General features: G+C 61.9%; 2 protein-coding genes across 9 annotated transcripts; both read right to left on the bottom strand.

The window, feature by feature from the left end:
* Nucleotides 1-2,863: 2,863 nt before the first annotated feature.
* On the bottom strand, nt 2,864-11,118 carry RUSC1 (RUN and SH3 domain containing 1). Of its 4 annotated transcripts, none has more exons than XM_027610475.2 (10): nt 10,903-11,118; nt 8,776-10,326; nt 7,354-7,452; nt 7,112-7,188; nt 6,842-7,016; nt 6,639-6,744; nt 6,439-6,485; nt 5,389-5,938; nt 4,854-4,982; nt 2,864-3,576 (listed from the first exon to the last, which is right to left on the bottom strand). In XM_027610475.2, exons 2-10 carry the CDS (start codon nt 10,139-10,141, stop codon nt 3,408-3,410), a joined length of 2,718 nt encoding a protein of 905 aa, XP_027466276.2. In that variant the 5' UTR covers nt 10,142-10,326; nt 10,903-11,118; the 3' UTR covers nt 2,864-3,407. The 4 variants fall into 4 exon arrangements, with proteins under 4 accessions (XP_027466276.2, XP_027466277.2, XP_035578202.1 ...); XM_027610476.2 differs by having other exon boundaries at nt 8,776-10,225; XM_035722309.1 differs by lacking the exon at nt 10,903-11,118 and adding an exon at nt 8,125-8,537 and having other exon boundaries at nt 8,790-10,894.
* A 113-nt stretch (nt 11,119-11,231) lies between these two features.
* Nucleotides 11,232-19,821, bottom strand: FDPS (farnesyl diphosphate synthase). 5 transcript variants are annotated; one of them, XM_027610484.1, is made up of 11 exons: nt 19,676-19,784; nt 18,671-19,000; nt 18,431-18,593; nt 16,879-17,019; nt 13,546-13,626; nt 13,324-13,446; nt 12,978-13,066; nt 12,817-12,889; nt 12,103-12,180; nt 11,879-12,013; nt 11,232-11,485 (listed from the first exon to the last, which is right to left on the bottom strand). In XM_027610484.1, exons 2-11 carry the CDS (start codon nt 18,847-18,849, stop codon nt 11,285-11,287), a joined length of 1,263 nt encoding a protein of 420 aa, XP_027466285.1. In that variant the 5' UTR covers nt 18,850-19,000; nt 19,676-19,784; the 3' UTR covers nt 11,232-11,284. The 5 variants fall into 5 exon arrangements, with proteins under 5 accessions (XP_027466285.1, XP_027466286.1, XP_027466288.1 ...); XM_027610485.2 differs by having other exon boundaries at nt 18,957-19,000; nt 19,676-19,756; XM_027610487.1 differs by having other exon boundaries at nt 18,431-18,502; nt 18,957-19,000; nt 19,676-19,698.
* Nucleotides 19,822-20,047: the final 226 nt, after the last annotated feature.

Genomic DNA, 20,047 nt, shown 5'->3' with positions numbered 1-20,047 from the left:
AAATAGCATTTCCATATGATCCAGTAATTCCATTATTGGATATTTACACACAGAATATGAAAAACACTTATTCGAAAAGATACATGCACCCCTATGTGTTTTATTGAGATTTTTTTTTCAGGTGATCTCCACACCCAGTGTGGGGCGTGAACCCACAACACAGAGACCAATAGCCCCACGGCCCTCCAGGAGCCCTCACCCGTTTGCTGCAGCATTATTTATAGTAGCCATATTATGAAAGCAGCGCAAGTGTCCCTTTTTTTTTTTAAAGATTTTATTTATTTATTTGACAGAGAGAGACACAGCGAGAGAGGGAGCACAAGCAGGGGGAGTGGGAGAGGGAGAAGCAGGCTCCCCGCGGAGCAGGCAGCCCGATGCGGGGCTCGATCCCAGGACCCCGGGACCGTGACCTGAACCGAAGGCAGACGCTCAACGACTGAGCCACCCGGGCGCCCCGCAAGTGTCCCTTGATAAATGAATGAAGTTGTACACACACACAATGGAGTATTACTCAGCTCTAAAAAAGAATGAAATCTGGCCATTTGCAACAACATGGTTGGGTCTAGAGGGTATGATGCTATGAGAAATAAGTCAAAGAAAGATAAATGCCATATGATTTCACTCATATGTGGAATTTAAGAAACAAAGGAAATTTAAAAAGAGACAAACTCCAAAACAGACTCTTAACTCCAGAGGGGAGGTGGGGGGGGGGGGGTGGGGGTAACAGGTGAGATTCCATTTACCATGATGAGCAGAGTAATGTATAGAATTATTGAATCACTATACATCAGAAACTAATATAGCACTGTATGTTACCCATGCTGGAATTTGGATTTTTAATCAGTTTTTAAGAAAACGGCTGGGGCGCCTGGGTGGCTCAGTCAGTTAAGCGTCTGCCTTCGGCTCAGGTCATGATCCCAGGGTCCTGGGATCGAGTCCCAAATCGGGCTCCCTGCTCAGCAGGGAGCCTGCCTCTGCCTCTGCCTCTGCCCCTCCCCCCTACTTGTGCTCTCTTTCTCTCTCTCTCACAAATAAAATCTGTAAAAAAAAAAAAAAAAAGAACTGGCTGCAAGAGCTGGATGTCTGTCGGCTCCTGCGAGGACATGAGGCTCTCCTGTTGTTAGGCAAGTCTTGTCGTGGGTGCAAAAGTAGCACATTGGCAGGTTTTTTTTTCTTTTTTTTTAAGATTCCATTCATCCATTTGTCAGAAAGAGAGAGAGAGCACAAGCAAGGGGAGTGGGAGGCAGAGGCAGAGGGAGAAGCAGGCTTCCCGCTGAGCAGGGAGCCCGATGTGGGGCTCGATCCCAGGACCCTGGGACCATCACCTGAGCCGAAGGCAGACGCTTAACCAACTGACTGGCAGTTTTTTTTTTTTTCCTCAGTTTTTTAACCTTAATTATGTTTTAAGTATTGGTATCCACTACAGCTGTTCTAGGTAATATGTAAGAATGCTAAATTTCTTATTCACATTTGGTCTATTTCATGATGCTCTGCAAGGCCTGTTAGTCTTACCACCTCCACACGCCTGAGGACCCATCAGGCTGTGACTACAAATATCACCAGATCCCAGCGACGCTCCAGCAATATTGTCCCAGGCTCCTCGCAGTTGTTAGGGTGACCCCCCTGTCAAAGCCAGTGTGTGGGGACAGGAGGCAGGGCAGGGCAGGCAGGGTCCCGGGAACCAGAGGCTGTGACGGCACACAGGAATCATGGGTCACTGTGCATATCTCACTGTGAGAAACACTGGCCCCAAAGTCAAAGTCACAGTGGTCTTCCACATATTTACTGTTTTATAATTTCATGATAAAAATAAAAAGCAACTGGAGAAGCTGTGTCATCTTGAGCGCTCAGACTCCTACGGCGGCAGCCAGAGGTTCCCGGAGGCTCTGAGTCCGGCGTGAGAAACGTCATCCCTGAGCGGACCCGAGATGTCCGGTCTAACAGCGAGATGGCAAACAAATAGCAAAACTAACGAAGCAGTGGAGGAGTAACAAGAACTGGCCAGGAATGGGGAGCATGAAGTCAGGAAATGGCAGAAGTGTGCAAGGCTGCTCCTGAGCACGGCTCCCCTCCGCTCTCCTGTTGCCAGCCTGTTGTCACCTTGACCCAAGTGGCCGAAGGTGGAGGAAAAGTTCCAGGGTCCTTCCCCCTGTATTCAGCTCCGGTTCTGTTCCCCCCGACTCTCCTGTCTTCTCCCCTCCTGGGGGCTCCCCGGCAGGCTGTCACCGCCCAGCCCATCCTTGGAGCTCCGCCTGCTTGCACCACGAGACTGAGCCTCATCAGCTCCGAACCAAATGCCAGAGGCCACTTCAGTGTGCTTTCTGAAACTGCATCACTGCAGAGTGGTGACATTAAAGTGTCACTTCTGGGCGCCTGGGTGGCTCAGTTGGTTAAGCCACTGCCTTCGGCTCAGGTCATGATCCTGGAGTCCCGGGATCGAGTCCCGCGTCGGGCTCCCTGCTCAGCGGGGAGTCTGCTTCTCCCTCTGACCCTCCCCCCTCTCATGTGCTCCCTTCTCATTCTCTCTCTCAAAATAAATAAATAAAATCTTTAAAAAAAAAATAAAATCTTTTAAAAAAAATAAATAAATCTTTAAATAAATAAATAAAGTATCACTTCTGTAACCCCTTCATCCCTCCCAGCACCTCAGAGCACAGGTGCAAGGCCGGGGCCTCCCCACACCCCCCCATTTCCTCGGTCTCCTACCCCATCCATCTTGCCAAACAAGGCAACCCCGCCTCAACAGGGAGGTGCTCCTGAGATGCAGCCACCAGGGAGCGGCAAGGACGCAGGGGTAGGAAGGGGGCCTCTCCCCTCCCCACAGCCTCTGTCCTGACACGCAGGGACACACACACATTCTGCTCCCACACTTTATTGGGACAAAGGAGGGGGCGGGCAGACCAACACCACAGACCCACCCGCCAGGGGGGTCCGGACTTGAGCACCCGGCACAGCTTGAGTACATAATAAATACAGGCAACGTGGGTGGCGCGCGGGTCGGGGGAGTCCATACGCAGGAAGGACACTCGAGGCCCTTCCAGGCTCGGGATCCGAGGCGCACGCAGTACTGGCACAGTCCACTCACAGAGGAAGGAGGCAGAGGGGCGCGGATTCCGCTGTGCAGATGGGAAGGGAGACGTTTCCTTGCGCAGGTAGGGAAGAGGAGAGAGATGGAGGGAAGCTCCTTTTCACATTTCGAAAAAGAGCAGATTTCACCTTACAGATGGCACGAGAGGGAAGAAGGAAAGTTGGTTTCCCGTTCGCAGACATGGCCATGGGGAGGGGAGAGAGTCATTTTGTGGCGGGGCAGACGCTTCTGCGGCCGTCGGCGTGCACAGGTCCGTGGCCCCGGGGCCGTTCCATTCCCAGGGCGCAGGAGGGAGACACGGACGGGACAGGGGCTCGGCCTAGAGGACCAGAGAGGTGTACCCCACGGGCACCAGCCCCTCCGCGCCATCCCGCCCACAGCGGAGCCAGTCCTCGTCCACGGTGGCGACCACTCGCAGCACCTCCCCGCGCCTGAAGCTGAGCTGGTCGGGTCCCACCGCAGTGTGGTCACAGAGCGCGCGGACGGCCCTGCGGGAGCCAGAGGCACAAGCTGGGATGAGCGAGGTGGGCAGCCAGCTGTCCCCAGCGCGCCTTCCCCACCGCGTGGGGCCAGTGCTGACAGGGCTCCGGCAGAGGCTCGGGGACCATCCATCGATGTGTGGGTTCCACCGGGGGCCCTGCCGAGCTCCAAAGCTGGCATCGGCCGCTTATCTGACCCCACCCGCGTTCTCTGAGCCTTCAAATCCGACCTACGCAAACTAAGCGACTTATCTGAACCCTCCCAGCCAGGCCTCCTTTGGGCCCCCTCGGGGGCAAACACACCACCTTCCCCCCAGGGGCTGCTGGCAGACCGTGCAGGGCCCCCAAAACTCGTTTGCCCCCCACATCCCCACCACTCCGCCCACTCTCCTCTTCATGTCCACTGCTGCCACCCTCACTCTCTCTGGACCACACCACGGGGTCTGGCCCCCTCTCCCCGCCCCATCCCTCCTGGACTGCCTGCCCCAGGCCCCTCCTCCACCCTGAGATCAGAGATCCTTCTAAAACACAGGCCAGCATTTCATCCCCGGGTGGAAGACCCCCTTCGCGGGCTCCCAGGGCCTCCACCCTGAAGTCCGGTTCCTTAACCGACCCGCTGAGGCCTCCAGCATCCCGTCACCACCACCGACATCCTCGCCCCAGACCCGAGCAGGGCACAGTTCCTCACCTGCCACACCCGGGCCTCGCTGCCCCACCCGCACCATCACCGGGCCTTCCCTGAGCCCCCAGACCTGGCCCCAAAGGACTCAGACCTCCCTGCCCAGGGTAGCCGCCACACACAACGGTAACTGCGCATTTGCTCGCTGGAACCTTCTCTGGGCCACAAGCTCCAGGAGGGCACGGGCTCTGGGCATTTGCCCTCCTGTTCCCTCCCGCAGCATCATATTGGGCACGTAGTACTTGAAAAACACCGTCAAAGGAAGGAAAAGTCAAGAAAACTAACTCAGTGGACTGAGAGCAGCCAGCTGAAGCCAGACTCCAAAGCAGAAGCGGCCCCCGGTGTCAAACCTGAGCAGGCCGCTCCGGGGGACACCCGCAGACGCGGCCGAACCAGGCAAGCGCTGCCCGGCCTGGCCCGAGGCTTCCTGCTCCCTCAGGGCCCTGACGGAGCGGGGCCACCGCCTCGCACAGGGAACGACACAGGTCCAGACAGAAACGACAGCTTCATGCCAACAACAGGACAAGCACCATCTGACCTCACAGCCCCTGGCCTTTCACGCCACTACCCACCCCTGCCCCCCGTAAACTTGAAATACACCCCCCACCTGTGGGTCTGCACCACGCTGGCGACGGAGGCCTGAAGCTCCTCAGGAGGCGAGAGAGGCTCGGGAGGGGCCCCCCGCTTCACCAGAGCCAACACACTCACTGTCGGGGGCAGCCAACTGGACGGTCTCCTGGAGAGAACACGGGGTCACAGAGGTCACCCGACCTCCAGGGAAGGACCCAAGGACCCAGGACTTTGGAGGCAAGAAGAGGCTGAAGGGCCTGATTCCAAAGAGGTCAGGAGTGGATCACTGCTGAGCGTCCTTCAAGGTGATTAGGGAGGTGGTGACACCCAACACCAAGAGGGACCTACGGAAGATCACACCCGGGGACGGGAATCAGCACTGTTTTTCTTTTTGTCAAAGGCCGGATAGGAAATATTCCTGGCTTTGAGGGCCAAGAGGCCGAACGGAGCGAGTCATGCTGGCTCCCGTAGCAAAAGGACAACCAAGGCCGCGGACCTCAGGCCTAAGCAATCCCTGCAAGGCCAAGCAGGGGTGACTGAAGTGCTGAGGAGGGGACCGGCTACCCCAGTACCTGGACTTCCCGGTTCCTCCGTCAGTTTCCGTGAGGCCCCCGGGCACTCCAAACAGCCTCCCCAGCCACACGCCTCGGCCCGGTGCGGCGTCCTCTGCCGGCACGGGCCTCTCCCGTGGGCCTCCAGCCGCCGTCCCAGGACCCCACGACCTCCACCGGGGAAGAGGGAAGCCCTCGGCGCCCCCGGAGGCATAGACCCGGGAGGCCTGGGTCAGCTGCTCCCACCAGCTGCCTGGTGTGGGGGCACCGGCGGGAGCCGAAGGGCCCAGAGGCGTCTCCCCGGAAGCCCCCCGAAGGCTCTGGGCCAGCCGCCCCCCCCAGTGCAGCACGGCGTGCACCGTCTGCCGCAGGGCGGGGGGCGAGCCCGGGGCTGAAGCGGCGGGGGGCGGGCCCAGGGGCAGGTGGTGGTGGTGCTCAAAGAGCAGGTCCAGGTGGAAGGTGAGCACTGACAGCGGCTGCAGCAGGAGCAACAGCTCCGCGGACAAGGCCGGGCAGCCACCCCGAGCCAAGGACAGGAATCCCGTGGGCAGGTACAGGAGCGACAGCAGGCCTGGGGACGAGCAGGCTGCCATGAGCCACCCCCCGCCCGCGCCCGCCCCCGCCCAGCCTCCGGCTATGCTGGGAGCTGGGGGGACGGAGCCCAGGGGCCCGCACAATGAGGAGTGACACTGAACGACAAGAAGTCGGGGAGCCCCCGGAGCAACATGGTGTGGGGGTGCGCTAGCCTGGAGCCTCACCCAACGAGGCCCCAAGGATGAGCTAGCGCTCCTGCGGGGGCAAGGGAAAAGGACGCAGGGGGCCCTGGGGCAGGAGAGCCAGGGAGGCGGGGGAGGAGGAAGCGGGGGACAGGCAGGCCCTGGAGGTTCCGGGGACGATCTGGGTCTTTCCTGCTGTGGGGCAACGGGACGCGCCGAATGTGTACGGCACAGAACAATACAAGTGGACACGGAGATCGAGGTCACTCTGGCTTCCCCGGGACCAGCAGCAGAGACAGCGCCCTCCCTCCCTCCCTCCTAGCCTGGCAGCCCACCGTGCCCTCCGGCGTCTGACCTGCATCCTCCTGGAGGCTGGAGAACCACAGCTCCAACTGCTTCGTGCTAGAAGAGAAAGGACAGCGCGGGCTCGGGAGGGCGCAGGATGGGGGACGAGCTTCCAGGAGGGACAAGGCCACCAGCACCGGGCTCCTACCGCCCGTGACACCCGTGTGGCCCCCAGGCCGTGGGAGGGGCGCCAGGGGAGCGGCCACTCACTTGAGGAGGCCCAGGATGAAGGCGTGGAAACGGCTGCGACTGCTGCTCAGCGGGGCCAGGCGGCTGACCTGGCTGTACAGGGTCCCCAGCGCGCGGCTGCTGGCGCCTGCGGACACCGCGCTTTGAGCCCGGCCCAGGCCCGGCCCAGGCCCGGCCCAGGCCCGCCCGGCCCCCGCGCCCCCGCGCCCCCGCCCGCGCCGCACCTGGCTTCACCGACGCCTCCACCACGCTCCAGGGGCTGGTCCTGCGCTGCCCAGTGATGAGATCCTTCCGGAAGGGCTTCAGCCCGTCGGCCACCAGGGCGTGCAAGGCCGGACAGAGGGTGGTCAGCACCAGGTGTCCCACATCTGGGCTCAGCCGGCTATCCCCCAACTGGGCCTGGAGGCGGCACAACGGACACGTCCCAGGCGCCTGCGGCCGCCTCCCCGCCCACCGTTCGTGCGGCCCCAGGGCCTCCCCACCGGCACCCTCACCTTCTGAACCAAGTTCCGGGCAGCCCCAAAGTGCGAGATGATCTTATCCACCGAGGCGCTCACGGCTATCAGGAGCCCTGCGAGGGGCGGGCACGGAGCGCGCGTCTGTGCGGCGTCCGTGCCCGCGCACACCCCAGGGCCCCGGGGCACCCAGGCTCCTGCAGGCCGGCCCCGGAGCCGAGGGTCCAAACCAGCAGCAGGTGACCTGGTGGAAGCCGGGCTCAGGAGTCCGGGCGCCCTACCTTTCTTCTGCTCCTGCAGCTGGCCAGTCCCGCTCTGGGCTTCTGCCATCCACCGTCGCTGGGCCCCGGGGGCGCCGGCGAACGACCAGGAACTCCGGGCTGGGGTGAAGGAAGAACGCGGAGACGCTTACGAGGGTGACCCGAGGACGCCGGGCTGGCACACAGGTCGCCCTAGGGCCTGCAGCGCCCCGGGCCGGAAGCGAGCAGGAACAGGGCCCGGGGCTGGGTGGGGCGCCCCGCACTCGCCGTCCCCTCCCCCTCCCGGGCCGCGCGGCTACCTCCGCCCCGTCTGCCCCGGGCGGGACGGCACGCGCCCCGCCCGCTGGGCCCGTGGAGGGAGGGCAGCCCCGGGAGCACGTGGGGGGCCGGGACCAATGGACAGACAGACCGACGGGAATGGGAGGAGACACGGAGGGAGAGGCGACCCTGGGGTCGGGAGGCTGGGAGGCGCGGGCGTGGGCCCAGCCGGATCCGGCGGCCGCTTCTCCCCCACCCTCCCGAGCGAGGCGGGGGCCGGGCCCCCAGCGCCCCCAGCGCCCCCCACGCCCCGGCACCGCGCAGGCCCCGGACCGTGCAATTGCTGGCACCCCCTTAGCCCGCGCCCCCCCACGCCCGGGCCTCGAAGCGCAGGGCCCAGCCCCGCGGCGGGTGGCGGGGCCAGATGCCCCCCGCTGGCGGGCGGGGCCGCGCCGCCTCCCCCGAGGACGCTGGGGGCGGAGGTCCGGCGCGGGGGCGGGGCGACCCCCGCGGGCGAGCCCGGGTCCGTCTTACGTAGCCTGGGCGGAGGCGGCGGGCTCCTGGTCCGGCGGGGGACCTTCGGCGGGCGCGGCGGCAGTGGCAGCGGGGGGACGGGCACCTGGCGGGGCGGGGGGACCGCGGCGGGGAAGGTGCTGCTTCTGGGAAAGAGCGGGGACAGCAGCAGTGCCAGCTCGGGGCTGGCCAGGCAGGGCAGGGCCCCCCGAGCCGGGGGCGAGTGGGCGCCCACCGGGGACAGGCGGACGGGCAGCAGCTGCTTCTGCGGGGGCCTCGGCGCGCCCAGCTGCCGCAGCCCCGCGCGGGGCGGGCTGGCCGGACGCGCCGGGAGCGGGGTCCCCACCGCGCCCGCGCCCTCCAGCAGGGGGCGCGCGGCGGCCGCGGACCGCGGGGCGGGGGGCGCGGGCGGCGGGGGGAGGCCGGCTGCAGCGGGGGCGGGGCGGCGGGGGCGGGGCGGCAGCCAGGCGGGGCGGGCGGAGAAAGAGGGAGCAGAGAGTTAGTGCCGTAGCCCGGCGGCCCCCCCCAGGGCCCCCTCCCGGAGCGCTCGCTGGCGGCAGGGGGGGCGGGCGGCACAGACGGAGGGGGCGGGGCGGGCAGGGGTGGGGGGGCGAAGCCGCAGCTCGGCCCCTCCCTGCCCCTCCCCCCCCTCAGTTCCCCGCGGCCGCTTACCCGCACGGCCGTACTGTGCGCCCGACTCCTCGGGCTTCCGGGCGGCGGGGGCCTCCTGGCCGGCCGCGGGGCTGCCCGCCCTGCCCTCCTCGGGCGGCCGCTCGGCGATGGGCTGCAGCCCCGGCCGGTTCTTCCTCCTCCGCGGCGGCACGGGCGGGGGCGGGGGCCGGGGCGGCACCAAGGCCCAGCCGGCCGGAGGGTCCCGCGGCGGCACCGGCGGGGGCGGGGCCCGGCTCCGGGAGCGGAGCTCCTTGAAGGTGGTGACTTCCCGGGGCGGCGCCGGGGAGCCGCCCAGCGAGCCGCTGGGGGGCAGCTCGCTGTCGGGCGAGAAGACGATGAGCCAGTCGCTGCGGTCTTTCTTGACCTGCGGCACCAGGGGCAGCCCCGGGCCCCGCTTGCGCTTCTGGGCCAGCTCGTGGAAGGACGTGATTGTCCGGTGGGACGCCGGCTCCTCGCTGACGTCACTCCGCCACCCCGCATCAGTTTTCCCCGCATCTGTTTTCGAGCTGCAATCAGTTATTCCTGTGCTACTTTTCCAACTGGAGTCGAGTTTTCCAGGTTCCGTTTTCCAGCTAGAGTTAGTATTCCCACTGATTGTGCAGCCGGAGTTATTGTTCTCCGTGGTTTTCCAGCCCGCGTCAGTTGTCTCCCTGTCGATTTTCCAAATGGGGTTGATTTTCCAACTGGGCTCGGTTTTCCCAGCGTCGGCTTTCCCATCATCCGCCTCTGGGAGCTCGGAGGCAGGGAGGTCCTGCTCCCCACCGTTGTCCTCTTCCTCTAGCCCTGGGGAAGCGGGGTCCTGGCAGGTGGTCAGGGCGTTGCAGTTGGAGTCCAGACTAGGGCCCGGTGGGGAGGATGCTCCGGAGCAGGAATCGGGCGAGCAACAGAAGCTGTCCGGAGAGCAGGCGCCAGGGCCTGCGGAAGCCAGTGGGGATCCCTGCTCCAGGGGGATGATGCTGGGCTGAGGGTGGACATCCTCGTCGCCAGGGAGGCCCCGCGAGTACACCGAGATGGGGGACTCGTCGGGACTAAGATCGGAGCAGGAGCTGAGAGAAGAGGAGCAGCCCGGGTCCGAGGGAGAGGCGGCCCCCTCTTCCTCCTGTGCTAGGTCCTGCCGGTTTTCTAAGCCTGGCCCGTGCTCCTGGCAGCATCGGCAGGGGAGAGCTGGGCTGTTGGAATTGGCGTCCACCAGGGCCCCGCTGCAGGGCCCCCGGCTCTCCTTGCCCCCGGTGTCCCCGGGGGGAGGGGATGTGCTCAAGGGCCCCTCCCGGAGCTCAGGGCGGCGGGACAGGTGCAGGCCCAGGGAGACATGCTGGAGGTGGATGTGGTTGAGGTTGCAGAGTAAAGCCCTCTGAGGGGACAGCATTGTGCAGGCGGCGACGGGGCGGCCTCGAGAATCAGGAGGATCGGGCCTCTCACACCCGCCTACCTGGCAACCGCAGCTGCAGACCTGGAAGACAGGGAGAGTGATCCCCAGCCAGAGAGGACGTGGGCCTCCAGAAGGACACCGAGGTGACGGACAGCTGCAGCACGCATGAAAGGCGCCGGCCGCTTTGGACAATATTTGAATGAGACGCAAATGTCCATCGACTGATCCTTAATTTCCACTGCAGTGTTTGCAGGTGGAGCCGAAGGAAGCCCCCCGGGACTGGGGTGGGGAGGGTCAGAGAATGCGGCTGCGCTCTGGATCTCCGTGGAGGTGCGGGGGCTTGAAAAAGGATGGGGCCTAGAATGGAGCCCCGGATCCTTTCTGCTGCAGTCTGGCCCTGCACCGCCCCCCCTCCCCACTTCCCCTGCCTGCCCTTCGCTCCCAGAGGAAGGGGCCGAGAGAGGCCCCGCCCAGATGCTCCGAAACGGGGTGGTGGGGGGAGGCGCGTCTGGCTGGCTAATGCAGGAGGGGTGGGCGTGGGGCCAAAGACCGAGCATCCGTCAGCGAGTCAGGTCCGCGGCGCAGGTGGGCCAGCCGACCCCTGCTCGGACCCCGCGCTTGCCCGTTCTCTCCGCGCTTGTCTCCGTCACCCAGGCGCCACCCCACTCCTCCTCTATGCAATTGTACTGTTCCCCTCTCCCGCCCCCCCTGGCGGGCCCCGAAGCGTCTATCCACACCCATGGCCGAGCCCCCCTCACCAGGGTCCTCCTGCAAGCGCCGCAGCTAGGTTCGTCCACGACTCCCAAGGTCCCCGCCGGACCGCACCGACTGGCAGGGGGGGCGCTAGGACAACCCGCCGGCGCTGCGCAGCCGCGCCCCTTCACGCAGGGGCGGGGCGGGGCCCAGGCCCAGCCCCCGCCGCTTGACGTCGTGCGCGTGTCACCACCTAGGCCGGCGCGCAGCTTTCGGTGCCGAGGGGTCCTGAAGGCAAGCCCCAGGCCCCGGCTTCCGCGCGGCCACCCCCAACCCTGCCCGTTGCGGACGGCGCTGCGCCCCTGGCTAGCACAAGCAGGCACAGAACCACACGAAGCTTCGACAGTTTATTGAGAGGTCCCCCTCCCCGCCCGCGCAGTCTCTAGGTCACTTTTTCCTCTTGTAGATCTTGTGTGCCAGCGCCAGGAAGACGGCGGGGGGCAGGGGCGAGGCGTACTGCTCGATGAGACCCATGAGGTGGCCATAGCTCTCTTCCTCATACTGCGTGAACACGGCGGGCAGCTTCAGCTCCTCGTACAGCGCCTTCACCCGGGCCACCTTCTCCGCCTCCTTCTGCCCGTAATTCTCCTGGAAGGGGTGGGGGGCGGGGAAATTGGCTTGGCCCTCCCCAGCACGCCTCGCATCCATACCTTCCAGCCGCCAGTGTCAAGGGCCCTGGAGTGCCCGCGATCGTGACCTCCCCTCTCCCCGCCGCACACGCTCTGATACTGGCGCAGGCCTCAGTTTCCTCTGCCTGCCTCCACCGCCGCCCGGGGCTGGCTCTCCGTGGGAAGCCGTAGTGCGCATCGGAGCATGTCGGGCAGCTTTCCTGGCCTCCACCCACTAGAGATCCCTGTGGCACGGGACAATGTCTGCCGATGCTGCCAAACGTCCCCTGGGGTGCAGAGTCACCCCCACCCCGCTAAGGCCCTTGCTCTGGCCCTTTCCTGGGAGCTCCGCGATCCGCGGCCTCCCGGGCACCTGGAGGAGCTGACGCTGTTCCGGAGAGGCCCGCCGCAGACACTGAACCACCAGCCAGCTGCACTTGTTGTCCTGGATGTCCGTGCCGATCTTGCCTGTCACACCGGGGTCCCCAAAGAGGTCGAGGTAATCGTCCTGGGAAGGGGGCAGAGGAGGGCAAATGAAGAGACCCCACAGCAAGGCCCTAGGGCAGTTGTGGCCGCTCCCTGCCCGTGCCTTCCTACCTGAATCTGGAAGAACTCCCCCATCTCCAGCAGGATCTTCTTGGCATTGGCATGCTCTCTCTCCCCATCGATGCCCGCCTACAGTGAAAAGGGGATCTGTAAGCCAAACACCAGGGGCGCCTTCACTTTCCTGGCCGCATCTCCCAAGGCGCCCTGACAGAGCCCCCAAATCCTCTCCCCTCTCCGTTCAGACATCCCTGGCTTTCGGGCTTCCGGACGTCTCGGTGGTCCGACCTCCAGCCCACCTCCTTCACCGAGGCCCTCGGGTGTGAGCCAGCAGGGACGAAGTCAGCTCTGGAGGCCGGCCCGTGCCCAGCCCGACTCACTCTTCCGGTGCCGTCTGCCTCCTCCAGCTTCTTCCCCGATCAAAGGGGGACTTGGAGAGGCGCGGTCAGGGTGGGCGGGGAATCCCACCGCCTGCCTTTGGACCCGGTCTTCTTCCTCTCAGCGTGAACTTGCCCCCCACCCCCATCCAGACCCGGGTGGAGGCCGGGCTGACCACTTGCATATCCCTTGCCTCCACTCATCTTCCTAAAAATCCTGAGGAGGGAACTTCACCATTGTACGGCTGAGAAGACACCCTCAGACCTTAAGTAACTCGCCCAGGGTCACAGGCCACATAATGGGGGCAGCAGACTGTCCAAAGTTGTCCGCTTTGTACCCTCTGTGCAAAAGCCCCATCGGTGGGCAGCAAGGGGCAGGAGACTCGCTCACCATGTACATGGCAGCCGCCACAGGAAGATAGAATGAGTAGAAAGCGGTCTTGTACTTGACAATAGATTTGTACCTGAGCAGGGGGAGAAGGTAAGGTCCTCAGAAGGGCAGTGCCCAGCAGAGCCCGCCCTCAGTGGCCAGACAGTTCCCCGGTCCCTCACCTCTTTTCAGTGAACCTGCCAAGATCCACATTGCCCTGTGGGGCTGTGATGAGGTCCAGGGTCTGTCCGATCTCGGTCTGATAGGAACTCTGAGGAGGAAGATGGCCCATCAGCTGGGCTTCCTCTGGGGCCAGGAAACCCTGGAATCCAGGGCCCCACAGCCCACAGCACGGGCAGAGAGGTGAGGGGCCCGCACGCACACAGACACAGCGCTTCCTCAGCCGTCCTTCCCATCTCGAGGACACGGGGCAGCCCTCTCTGCCGCCGCCCTGCCCAGCACCTTGGCCCACTCTGCCCCTTCCAGGCAAACCTCGCTACCCCCCGGGGCCGACGGCCCTCGGCACACCTGCAGGAAAAGCTCAATCAGGCTCAGGTAATAGGGCTGCTCCCGACAGCAGAGCTTCAGCAGGCGGTAGACGCAGGCTTCCAGAAGCAAAGCGTCGTTGACGGCATCCAAACCTACGCCTGGCTGGCAGGGGCGAGGAGAAAAACAAGCCCTCGGTATGCTCTGTGCACCAGCTCCCTGAGGCCTGTCCCGTGCCCACCGCTACCTTCCCGCCCACTGTACCTTCTGATACCAGCAGATCTGCCCCCGTCGGGTGAGGGACGAGTCCATGATGTCGTCGGACACCAGGAAGAAAGCTTGCAGCTAGGAGAAGGCACAGTGGAATCAGACCCTCGGGACTCCTTGCTAGCGCCCCTTCAACCAGCAAGAGCTGCTACTGTTGCTCATCACCGAGCTAGGAAGGAAGTCAGGCCAGCGAGAGCGAGGGCTTCTGTTCTGTGCTGTGGGACTTTGGGGAATTATGTGACCTCGCCGGCTCAGGCTTCCCAACGATAACATGAAAGACTCCGGCAGATCTCAGATGTCTATCTCCTCACAAGCAGCCCTAGACAGTCCTGGTGTCAGGGAGGCGATGAAGCATTGCGTCCGCTACTCTTCTTCTGCCAAGAACCTCGGTGAATACTTAAGACTTCTTCCTGCAGTGTGACTTTCCGGGACTTCTGCAATAAAAGGAGGCTGTCCCTGTGTCGCCCTGAGGCGCTCCGCTTACACACGCCAGTGCCCAGGACAGAGCCCCACCTCGGAGCTCATCTGGAGATGCAAGGCAATAGGACAGAAATGCAGTCCGACTCGGTCACTCTCCCCCACGGGTCTTAAACACGTAACCACACCAGCGTCAGCCATGGGCCTCTCTTCCAGGTGCTGGCCTACCTCAGAGTCCCAGAATGTGCCGGTTTTCCCAGCAGGCTGCCAGGACGTTTGCCCCCCTGGCATTCCCAGAGCCAAGCACAGCACTAGCCCCAGAGCGAGTGTGTCCTAAATGCCTGTTTAATGAATGCGAGACACTGTCACATACCCCATGAGACTTCCTGCATTCAGGCTACACCTTCCGAGCCTTTGAAGACAGCTTTTCAGGATGTAGTTTTAAACCTTCACTCCATCCTGATCTCTGTGTGTAGGCTGGAGGGTCTGCCTTGCTTGGAGCACCCGACACTGCCCATCGGCTCTGGCGTGCAGAGTGTGGAAGGGACCGCGGTGGTCACTGCTCTTGCTCCAAGGGCATCCTTGGGGAAGGAGGCACCCATCTGCACCTTCACCTCTGACCACACAACGGGGCAGGGTCTGGGCTGTCCGCACCGGAGGCGTGGGTTTTACTATTAGAGTGTCCACTTGGTTCCACTAAAGCCACTGGTCCACTGTCTCCCCCACCTGGTTTCAACCAGCACCACTCAACCACGACAGTCCCCGAAGAGCTTCGTTCCTGGTATCCCTCAACCTCCTCTGCCCCACAGCAGTGGTTCTTAACCCAAACGCACTTTCTATTTATTAGGGGAACTTAAAAAAAAAAAAAAAAAAAAAACAGTGTCAGAGTCTCACCCCAGATCCATTAAATGAGAAATCTATCCACAGTATTAGTCAATTATGGTAGAGGGACTATTCTAAAGATTAAAGATTGAAGAAGAACCACAAATACGGTACATTACTCTTGATTGGATCCTAGATGTTTAAAAACAAAACAAGGGCGCCTGGGTGGCTCAGATGGTTAAGCGTCTGCCTTCGGCTCAGGTCACGATTCCAGGGTCCTGGGATCGAGCCCCACATCGGGCTCCTGCTCGGCGGGGAGCCTGCTTCTCCCCCTCCCTCTGCCTGCCGCTCCCCCACTGCTTGTGCTCGCTCTCTGTGTGTCAAATAAATAAGATCTTTAAAAAACAAAACAAAACAAAGCCAACTTAGAACAGACATTTTGGGGAGAATTAGGAATACTTAAATCCGGAATATACACTAGGTAATATTACTGTTGCTATGGTCTGAATGTGTCCCCCCAAATGTTGAAATCCTAACCATTAAAGACGATGGTGTGAGGAGGTGGGGCCTCCAGGGCCCTCCTGATGGAGGCTGTGGAGCGGCCTGGCCCCTTGCACCACCAGGGGCTGTGCGGGAAGGTGCTGCTGAGCCAGAAGAGCCCCGCCCCCTCACCCCCAGCCATGCTGGGACCTCAGTCTTCGACTTCCAGCTTCCAGAAGTCCACGAAATAAATTTCTGTTCTTTATAAGCTACCCGGTGTGTGCTATTTTGTTGCAGCAGCCCACGTGAACTCAGACAGCCGTGACAATGGCATTGTGCTTGTGCCGGCAAATGCCCTTGTTCTTCGGAGGTAAACGCTGAAACAGACGGAGCTGAAGGACGGGAGGCAGGAGGAAGACGAAAGCAGACACCGTAACCAAAGTCACCGAGTGACAACAACGGTGCACAGCTCAAAAGGCATCTTGGGGAAATGACAGCATTGCAGCCACGTTTAAACATCCGTGAGCAGTCCCTGGTGAACCCACGGGGCAGCTGGAAGTCAGGACACGTCATTCGACCAGGCGCCCCGCCCTGGCCCCATAGCTCTGATCCTCTGCCCTGCCCGGGTCCTCCCGGCCTCCCTGCCTTGCCTGGCGTCTGTGCATACGGGCTCCTCGGGCCCCCAGGGCCCTGTCCCCCCAGTGATGCCACGGTCCCTTTACCTCCTTGGAGGCAAATCCCTCTTCCCCAGCCCCGTCTCACTTACAAGCTCCAGACTGGAATTTCCAACACCCACAGGCCACACACCTCCACCTGCACTGCCCGGGCTGAGAAGGCAGCGTGGCTGACCCCGGGCATGTCACACCCTTCCTTGAGGCAGCTGCCCCTTTCCACAGGCCAGGTCCTGAGTGCCCTCCCTTCTGAGCTCCCTGCCACCGACCTCGGGGCCTGGCTCCCCTCCTGGAATCCAGGCTCCTTGTCACTAGTGAAGCTTTTAGGCTAGGCCAGGAAACCATACCCCTTTCAGGGGAGAATGAGCTGGGTACGGGAGACAAGGACACATGGGGACTGGAGCAAAGCAGAGAGACAGAGCCACACAGGAGCGCCCGTGCCCCGTCTTGCGGAAGGGGCTATGATTCAACATCAGCCAGTTGGTGCTGCGTGGGACCCTGGGCACAGATCTAGCAATTTCCCAAGTGATGCTAGAAACCTGGGTTTTTATGTGACATCTCTTCTTTCTTAAATTTAGGGCACTTCATTTTCAAAAACTATCGGTGGCCTGCAAGTTTTCAATCTCTGCTTTAGAACAATCCTCTAGAAGAACTCTGTCACTCTTGATAGTTGCCCTCTGCTCAGGGGAAAGAGCTGACTCCTTTATACCCAGTGCCAAGGCCCTGGCCCACAGCTTAGTTTACAGACTAGATACATACCTACTGGCAAAGAGGTTCCCCACATTTGTTAACCCTTAGAGCAAACCACTGTCTAAACTTGACTACTAATGCAGAGAAACACGGGAGAAATCCGTTTCAAGCTCATCCCTCCCCTCCCCCCCAGGACACCCCCACCCTCGTAAAACCTCTGCTTCTCCTGCCTTTCCCCCGCCCCTCTTACCAGTTCCACACACCAGCCCACCGTCAGGGCCCGCCGGAGACTATCGGCATCCTGCTTCTTTGGCTCTACCAGCTCCTGAAATGCTATCAGCACAGTCAAACCCCGCTGGTACTTGCCTCCAACCGCGTTGTACTCCAAGACCTGGGGGCAAGGGAAGACGGACAAGGCACCAGGTCCCGCAGCGAGCCTACTCTAAGATCTCTCCCTGCCCTCTCGCGCTTCCAACCCGGACTGGGCTTTAACCTCCTCAGGCCCCACTCCACCTCCCGGAACCTCTGGAACTGTGACTCTTGGCTTCTTCCCCCAAATCCTGGAGCACCACTGGAGGAGCCCCTCCATCCCCAGGCTCTCTCTGCGTGGTCTTCCTCAGTACATTTTTTTCTTTTAAGTAGGCTCCATGCCCAACTTGGGGCTTGAACTCATGACCCTGAGATCGAGAGTGGCACACTCTACTGACTGAGCCAGCCAGGCGCCTCAATCCTCAGTAAATCTAAAGGCTCCATACTGCACATTAAAATCTGCTCCCAAGCCCAGAATAGGCTTGAACCCAGGGAAAACTCTGTACATGCCATGGGAATGGCTGGCACGTTCAGGTCTCTCCCTCCCAGGTTGCAGCCTCATCCCCACCTCTCCCAGACTTCCCAGCCACCTCCTCCTACCCCAGGGCCAACCACCTGCAAACGAAAAGCCTCTCTCACTGCATGAAAGACAAGGTCCCCAAAGTTGGCCAGAAGAGAGCTCAGGAGGGGACCCAGTGGTATCTCTTCCTGCTGGGAGCTCTCCTTTGCCTTCAGCTGCCCTGCTGTCCACCAGCTCGAATGCACTGGGAAAACCTCCCTTTTAATCTCCACCCCGTACGGGCAAACCTTTTCCTTGGTTCTCCTCAGACAAACGAGACAATATTTATAAGAAGAATTACTAGATACCCCAAAATAATTTAAAAAATTAGGCAACTCAAATATCCCAGCCAAATTTCCTGCCCTGGAGCAGAGGTTTCTTTTCTTTTTCTTTCTTTCTTCCTTCATTTTAGCAGGGGAGGGGCAGAGGGAGAGGGAGACAAAGTCTTAAGCAGAGTCCATCACGGGGCTTGATCTCATGACCCATGAGTTCACGACCTGAGCCGAAACCAAGAGTCGGAAGCTTAACTGACTGATCCACCCAGGTGCCTCTGGAGGAGAGTTTCTGGTGATGCCCAGCCTCCCCTGAAGCTCCTCAGGCTGCTTCCTCCCAGCTCCCTGACAAAGTAGCACTTAAGGACCTCTGGAGACCTAATCCCGTTTCTCAACAAAGACTTAGCAGGTTTTAGGCCTTCACCCCCAGAGGCACAGAAAGCAGTCCATGTGGCTCACCTGAACCACGAGGCAGGACTGATGGGCTGAGTAATTATCCCTGCTCAGGCCCTGCTCCCTCCAGAGGAGACCCAGCATCACTCAGGTAAAAGCCTGCCCCTCCTCCCACCCCACTGTCAAAGGTCCCCCAAAAGCCACAGCTGGATCCCACACATATAGAGAATGAACCTCAGATTCAGTCTCTGAAGTCACCAATCCTTCACCTCCTTAAGCCGGGCAATGGCGTCTCCCGTCTCAGGGTGGCCCACGCCATCCTCGGTCAGCACCTTGACAATCTGGGAGAAATGCTGGATGAAATCCTGCTTTGCTTGGGCATAAGGGTCCAATTTCTGGTCTCCATTCATTTTGAGGGAGGAGTAAAGTGCTCTGAGGAGAGGAAAGCCAAGTCAGAAACCTGAGCAGCTGCTCCCCTCCCCAAGGCCCCTCACCCCCACCACACTCACCGAGGCTCCTCTGTCCACGCTTGGCACCAGCAGCGGGCACTGTGCCAGGCCCCCAGGACTGGGCACCCGTGCACCAGGGAGGGCCGCCGTAGGGGACCCAACCACCTCTCCCGGGGCGCCCAGCAGGGGGCTGGCAGCAAGAAGACCCCCACAGATCTCAGCCAGCGGGACAGGGGCATCGTGGGAGTGGCATAGGGAGGGGGGCACCGAGCACTCCCTGCAGGGGCAAGCACCTAAGGCAGATGCACGGTGGCGGCTCCCCAGATCACCTCCACCACCCTTTTACCTCTGGGCCCAGAATGCACGGGTCTCTTCTGAGCTGAGCTGAGCCTAAGGGCATTTCCAGAAAGAAGTAAATGCAAAGAACAAAAAGTATGCCTGGCTGACCGAAAGTCGACGGGTCGCACTTAACACTGTGCGCACTTAAAATCACTCAATGCCACCTAATTTTATCCCTTCTACCGTCAACTCCTGCAGGGAGCCTCTGGAATCACTACTCTCTTGGCTTCTTCCCCCAAGTCCTGGAGCACAGCTGGAAAAGTCCAGACTAAAGTACCTGAGGACTAAGGCCTGGGAGGACCCTTAAAGCGCCCTATTTTACGGAGGGCCAACTGAGGCTCCAGGAGGTAGGAAGACACGTGGGCAGTGCCGGCGCCAAATCTAGAACCCAGGTCTCCCCTGGTAGGCGGGGAAAGTGCTGTGCAGCCTCGGGGATACCCCAAGAGAAGAAGTGCGCCGGCACCCGGGGCACCACGGACACGAGGTCCCGGGCTCGGGGACTGGGCGTCCCGAGCCTCACAGGCAGCGCTGGGACCGCACCGCCAGCCTCGGAGCAACACGGGGCGGCCGGGGAGGCTGCGGGCTCACACCGCCGGAGGACCAGCCGGTCGGGCACACCGGCCCCCAATGCGGGGCGGGGGGGGCTCCCGTGCTCCGCAGTACTACCACCGAAGTGAGGCTGAGGCTCCTATCGCGGCCCCAGTCCCAGCCGGAGACCTCTCTCACCTGCTCCTGGACGCCGACTCTCGGTCCAGTCTTAGCAGGGAACTCCTGAAGGCCGCTCCGCTCGGCGCGCGGCCCTCTGGGTCCGGTAGTTCCCGAGCTCCCCTCCCTCCAGACAGAAAGGCCTCATCGGACTACAATTCCCGGCGTGCCGCGGGAGGGACAGGACGACGCGATCTAGCGCGAGCCGGCTGGGCGGGGATGAGCCGCGCTGATTGGCTGCCTCCCCTCGTGTGAGCATGGGGCCCTGTGCCGGACAACCAATGGAAGGGCCGCGACCAGGACCGGAGGAGCAGACCAGGCTCCCGGTGGAGGTGGGAGGAAGGCTCCCACTCTGGCTCCCGGCCGCCACCTTTACCATACACGTTGATTATC

The sequence above is a fragment of the Zalophus californianus genome, chromosome 10, assembly GCF_009762305.2.
Source record: "Zalophus californianus isolate mZalCal1 chromosome 10, mZalCal1.pri.v2, whole genome shotgun sequence".
Lineage (NCBI taxonomy): Eukaryota > Metazoa > Chordata > Mammalia > Carnivora > Otariidae > Zalophus > Zalophus californianus.
This window is presented reverse-complemented; position numbering and strand designations above follow the sequence as displayed.

Bases quoted from the DNA above. Each gene is read 5' to 3' on its own strand.
- FDPS (XM_027610484.1), bottom strand. From the start codon at position 18,849: ATGCCCCTGTCCCGCTGGCTGAGATCTGTGGGGGTCTTCTTGCTGCCA. The intron at 18,594-18,670 runs GTGAGTGTGGTG...TCCTCTCCTCAG, and splicing joins GCGTGGACAGAGGAGCCTCG to AGCACTTTACTCCTCCCTCA. The intron at 12,014-12,102 runs GTAGGAAGGCAC...CCCCCTTCCCAG, and splicing joins GGGAGTTCTTCCAGATTCAG to GACGATTACCTCGACCTCTT.
- RUSC1 (XM_035722309.1), bottom strand. From the start codon at position 10,141: ATGCTGTCCCCTCAGAGGGCTTTACTCTGCAACCTCAACCACATCCAC. The intron at 7,453-8,124 runs GTAAGACGGACC...CCTTCACCCCAG, and splicing joins GCCGCCTCCGCCCAGGCTAC to CCCGGAGTTCCTGGTCGTTC. The intron at 6,745-6,841 runs GTGCGGCGCGGG...CGGTGTCCGCAG, and splicing joins GGAGGCGTCGGTGAAGCCAG to GCGCCAGCAGCCGCGCGCTG.